This window comes from Otolemur garnettii, unplaced genomic scaffold (genome assembly GCF_000181295.1).
Source record: "Otolemur garnettii isolate 467f Iridium unplaced genomic scaffold, OtoGar3 scaffold00162, whole genome shotgun sequence".
NCBI lineage: Eukaryota > Metazoa > Chordata > Mammalia > Primates > Galagidae > Otolemur > Otolemur garnettii.
Genome location: NW_003852557.1, coordinates 431,771 through 437,812, shown reverse-complemented (window position 1 = coordinate 437,812; position 6,042 = coordinate 431,771). Strand labels below are relative to the sequence as shown.

General features: G+C 45.3%; 1 protein-coding gene across 4 annotated transcripts in view; it reads right to left on the bottom strand.

Annotated features, from left to right (window-relative positions):
- The window catches only part of LOC100958643 (nucleoside diphosphate kinase B), an 18,964-nt gene that overhangs the window by 10,103 nt on the left and 2,819 nt on the right, over positions 1–6,042 (bottom strand). For 3 of the 4 annotated variants that reach the window (XM_012811534.2, XM_023519213.1, XM_023519212.1), the window contains exons 3-4: positions 1,972–2,073; positions 552–664 (exon numbers count right to left, since the gene is read on the bottom strand). In XM_012811534.2, coding sequence (XP_012666988.1) covers positions 552–664; positions 1,972–2,073 — 215 coding nt within the window. Of the gene's footprint in view, positions 1–551; positions 724–1,971; positions 2,074–6,042 lie in introns of all 4 variants that reach the window. The other variant, XR_002775764.1, reaches the window with a different exon arrangement.

The window sequence follows — 6,042 nt, the reverse complement described above, 5'->3', positions numbered from 1 at the left end:
GGGGTTGGGGAAGACTCTGGCCACCAATGGGTGTTGCATCAGGTTCTACCTTTTATGGCAAAGGCACAACCACAGTGATGTTGATGACCAAAGGCAAAGAGCCCTCAAAGCCAATCACCAACTTACAAGGGAGGAAAACAATAAACTCTGATCGAATCAACCCACATGTGGCATCATGTCCATCTTTAGCATCAAAAACCCAAATTCTTTTTTTTTTTTGAGAGACAGTCTCACTTGGTCACCCTTAGTAGAGTGCTATGGCATCTTAGCTCACAGCAACCTCAAACTCTTGGGTTCAAGCAATTCTCTTGCCTCAGCTTCCCAGGTAGCTGGGACTATAGGCACCTGCCACAGCGCCTGGCTATTTTTTAGAGACAGAGTCTCACTCTTGCTCAGTGAGCTCTTGCTCACTCTTGGTCTCAAACTCATGAGCTCAAGCAATCCACCTGCTTCAGCCTCCCAAGTGCTGGGATTATAGGTGTAGAAACCCAAATTCTTGTGGCAACTAACTCAGAGTTTGGAAAAGGGTTAAAAAAATATCAAAATCCCACCTGCCAACTTGGATGCAAAAGTCCCCACGGATGGTTCCAGGCTTGGAGTCTGCAGGATTGGTCTCTCCGAGCATGACTCTGCCCGTCTTCACCACATTCAGCCCCTCCCAGACCTCCAAGGACAGAAGAAGATATGGTCAAGGAAAATGGATCTCAGCAGAAAATCTGGCAACTATTGATTCAGAAAAAAAAAATAAAAAGTCCCCTTAAGATGACATTTATTCACTGAACAACTATTTTTTAGAGTATCTATTTATCCCAGGACTAGGGATGAGTTTCCCTGCCCTCACACATGCCTGTCTACAATCCATTCTTTTTTTTTTTTTTTTTTTTGAGAGACAGTTTCACTGTCACCCTGGGTAAAGTACTGTAGCATCATAGCTCACAGCAACCTCAGTCTCTTAGGCTCAAGTGATCTTGCCTCAGCCTCCTGAGTGGCTGGGACTACAGGAGGCTGCCACAATGCCTGGCTAATGATTCTATTTTTAGTAGAGATGGGGTCTCACTCTTGCTCACGCTATTCTCAAACTCCTGAGCTTGAGCAATCCACCTGCCTTGGCCTCCTAGAGTGCTGGGATTACAGGTGTGAGTTCCCAGCCCTATAATCCATTTGTGATTTGACAGCCAGAGTGGCCTTTTTAAAATGCTAAGAGTAAAACCCCTCATCACTTCCCAGCACTCATGAAGTACATGGCCAACACAACCCTCCATGATGTGGCCCCTACCCTTCCTTGTCCTGAACTCTTCTCATCCTAACTTCTCTCTCATCTATCAAGCTTCAGGCATTTGGGACTTTCTTTCTGTATTTCAAAACGCCAAGTTTTGTCACCACCCCAGGTCCTTTGCACAGCTGTTTTTTTTGCCTGGGAATGTTCTTCACTGATTTTGTACATGGCTGACTCCATGTCATTCATATCTCAGCTTGAAAAACACATCCCTTAACCATCCAATCTAAAGTGGTCATTTGCTATCACATTACATCCTATGTCCTTTCTGTGTATATCTTTAACTGTTAGCTGATATATGTATTTTTCAGTTTATTGTCTGTCTACCTCCACTCCTTCCCCCTTCAAGAAGTGTAGGCAAAGAAACCTATGAAAATAGATACCTATTTTGGGTCATTCATGACTGTATCCCTAGGGTCTAAAAGAGAGCCTGGCACATAGATGACAAGTAATACCTACTTGGAGAAGCAGTACTATGATAAACAAGAGCCAATCTCCCTGTAGGCTTCTCCTGATCTCTCCTAGCCATGGGTCTTCAGCTCAGCAAGCACATGTATCTTCTTATTTGGTGGCTCAAAAAGCCAACTGTTCACTTCTCCCAGCAAGGACCTGGCACCAAAAGCAGGAGCCAAAACACTCCCTGTCCCACTGCCCACTGAGTCATACATATCAACATCCCACACAGGCACACTCACCATGGCAACCACGGGCCCTGAGCGCATGTATTTCACCAGGCCAGCAAAGAACGGACGGTCCTTCAAGTCAGTGTAGTGTTCCCTGAGAAGCTCTTCAGAAGTCTGTGCCACAGGACAAAGAATGAGACTGGACTCAAAACTATCTAAAAACCAGCAATCTAGTTAATTCCTGCTCACCCATCTGCTATTTGAAAGCTCACTGATTTTATTATAACCCGATTCATTCTCCATGGTATCAGAGGGGAGCAGTTACAGGGAATAAGAGCTTCTACAGTTTTTATACCAATTGTCCCCCATTGGCCTTGACAGATAAGAATAAAACCATGAACTATTAGACTCAAATCCAGCCAACTCAGTTTAGACAGGATAATAAAATGCAGTGAATTTCCATTCCCAGAGCAAACCCCACCTAAAATGTCAAACAGATGTGAGGAAGACAGTCTCACCGACCATTCAATGACCAGCAAACTGAACCAGGCCATTTCCCAGAGATATTGCACATTTATTCAGAGGATAAAGGCCCACCATGGTGACTGTGCAATTCCCACAGGTATTTACAAACCACCCAAAATACATGACATCTAGCAATAAATAATTTTGCTGAAAAATGAATTAGAATCTCTCACACTGCAAGGCTGTTATGTGGGAACAAATCAAGTTAGCTAGAGAACAAACCATCTGTTTAGCACTTTCAACTCAACTTGGCTGCGTTCTCTCTTTGCCACAGTGTATATACTTCTGAAGGGTCTAACAGGGTCCTTTAGTTTTTCTAGTTCCATGGGACTGGATCATATGAAGCATATTGCATACTTTATTTTTTGTTTGTTTGTTTGTTAGTTTGTTTAGAGACAGAGGCTCATTCTGTCGCCTTCATTAGAATGCCATGGCATCATAGCTTACAGCAACCTTCAGCTCTGGGCTTAGGCGATTCTCTTGCCTCAGCCTCCCAAGTGGCTGGGACTACAGGCGCCCACCACAAGGCCCGGCTATTTTTCGTTGCAGTTTGGCTGGGGCCAGGTTCGAACCCACCACCCTCGGTATATGGGGCTGGCGCCCTACTCACTGAGCCACAGGCACCGCCCATATTGCATACTTTAATGATAAACACAAATGTAGAGATTCGCTTCTGAAAAGCACATCCAGAGCATCCTATCATTCAACCACTGGTTGACCTCCATTTGCCAAAGTAAAATTACATGGCCATGTGTTGGCTCCATGATAGGGATCCACCCCTGATCCTGTCCCTTCCTCCCCAGATGGAAGATTTTGGTAGTGGTGGTATCCTAACACACACTGACTTCATCCTCCCTTATCCAGATACTCCCATTAATTGGAACTCCTATTGATTAATCCTATTAATTGGTTCTGATTACCTTTAGTCTGCAAAACAGATCAATTACAGGCTTTCTGGGCCTATGGGGGTCCAGAGAACCGCAAGTTTTACCTTTGCTTCCCACCTCCAGGCCACATTTATTTTTTTTGGCTGGGGCTGGGTTTGAACCCGCCACCTCCGGTATATGGGGCTGACACCCTACTCCTTGAGCCACAGGTGCCACCCTCCAGGCCACATTTAAATAACCCTGTAGAATCACAGTAGCTAACCCTTCTATTCCTCCTCAAACCCACATCCTTGAAAATTCAGTATAACAGCTGGGCGCAATAGTTCAGTAGTAGAGTGCTGGCCCTAGATGATTTGGCAGGGGTGGGGGGTGGCAGGGGGGGTGGCTTATGCCTATAATCCCAGCACTCTGGGAGGCAGAGGCAAGTGGATCTCCTGAGCTACGAAGTTTGAGACCAGCCTGAGCAACAGCAAGACCCTGTCTCTAAAAAAATAGATGGGGCCAGGCATGGTAGCTCATGCCTATAATCCCAGCATTCTGGGAGGCCAAGGCAGTGGACTGCCTGAGCTCACAGGTTCCAGACCAGGCTGAGCCAAAGTGAGACCCCCACCTCTAAAAATAGCTGAGTGTTGTAGTGGATGTCTATAGTCCTAGCTACTAGGGAGGCTAAGACAAGAGAATTGCTTGAGCCCAAGAGTTTGAGGTTGCTGTGAGCTACAATGCCACAGCACCCTACCGAGGCAACAAAGTGAGACTGTCTCAAAATAAATAAATAAATAAATAAAGCCAGGTGCTGTGGCAGGTACCTGTAGTCCCAGCTACCTGGGAGGCTAAGGGAAGAGAATCACTTGAGCCCAAGAGTTGGCCCAACAGTTGGAGGTTGACGTGAGCTATGACACCATGGCACTCTACCAAGGGTGACAAAGTAAGACTCTGTCTCAGAAAGTTTAAAAATAGCTGGGCTTCAATTCTAATATGGGGAAATTAAAGAAAAAAAAAAATAGCTGGGCACTGCGGTGGCTGCCTGTAGTCTCAGCTACTTGGGAGGCTAACACAAGAGAATCACTTATACCCAAGAGTTTGAGGTTGCTGTGAGCTATGATGATGCCACAACACTCTATCCAGGTCAAGAAAAAAAAAAAAAAGAAAAAGAACAGAAAATTCAGTATAAAGGAGAAAATGTCTACACTCAGAGGTCAGAGAGATCCAAATTAAAATACAGCTGCATCACTGACTATATGCTACCAGGATCATTACTTAAACCATTCCAAGCCTCAGGTCCCTTATCCCTAACAACCATGAAAACAGGAGTAAGTACTTCTCAAAGCTGGCATGAAAGCTAGATGAGAAAACATAATGTGCCCAGCACATGGTAAATGCCTGATCCAAGAACCTAGCACATATATGATAAATGTGTTCATTTTATTTTACCTTCTGCTATGTTTGAATGTGCTCCCCAAAGTCTACCTGTTGGAAACGGAAATGTTAATCCCCAGCGCAACTGTGTTGGAGGTAGGGCCCACCAGTGGGTGTTCAGATCTTAAGAGCTCTATCCTCATGAATGGATTAATATCTTTTTTTTTTCTTGAGTCAGAGACTTGCTCTGTCACCCAGACTGGAGTGCTATGGTCTCAGCCTACCTCAAAGCAACTTCAAACTCCACTCTTGGTATATGGGGCTAGTGCCCTACTCACTGAGCCACAGGCACTGCCCTGACTAATTTTTCTGTTTTCAGTAGAGACAGGGGCTCACTCTTGCTCAGGCTGGTCTTAAACTCTTGAGCTCAAGCTATCCTCCCACCTCAGCCTCCCAGACGACAAGGATTACAGGTATGAGCTACTGTACCCAGCACAAAGCAACCTTTCAATAAATATAAAGGACTGATTGACCAAGAATCCTTCTTCAAACAAAATCAAGAGATGAAAATTCAGGGCTCATCATGGTGCCTCATGCCTGTAATCCTAGCACTCTGGGAGGCCATGGTGGGAGGATCCCTTGGGCTCAGGAGTTTGAGACCACTGTGAGCAGGAATGAGATCCTGTCTCTACTAAAAGTAGAAAAATTAGCCTCATGTTTTGGTGGGTGCATCCCTATATGGGAGGCTGATGCAAGAGGAGGGTCACTTGAACCTAGGAGTTTGAGGTTGCTGTGAGGTAGGCTGACACCACAGCACTCTAGCTTGGACAACTCTGTGAGACTATGTCTCAGAAAAAGAAAGAAAGACTGCTTTGTGTCTTATAAGTATGGCCTCTTTCTGCTATTTCATAAGAGCCTCCCCAAAGACAAAACTCTCCCACACACTCCTATGGTATCTAATGTATGCTAGACACTAAGTGGGCAGTAATTGCTGATGGAAGATTTTCTTGCTGAAAACAACCTGACTCAAAAGAGAAAAAAAACTCTCTAGAATTACTTGCTCTGAAAGCTCAAGATGAGCAGCTCAAACATGCCTAGATCTCTGAGTCAGAAATTACAGTGGTACGCAATATATGGAACTCTGTATTGCAAAGGGCTAGGACAGTTTTCAAAAGTCCCATGCTTTATTCCACGATTTAGCCAAGATACTAAGCCAGGCTCGGTGCCTGTGGCTCAAGCAGCTAAGGCGCCAGCCACATACATCTAAGGTGGCAGGTTCAAATCCAACCCGGACCCGCCAAACAACAATAATGGCTGCAACCAAAAAATAGCCGGGTGTTGTGGTGGGCGCCTGTGGTCCCAGCTACTTGGGAGG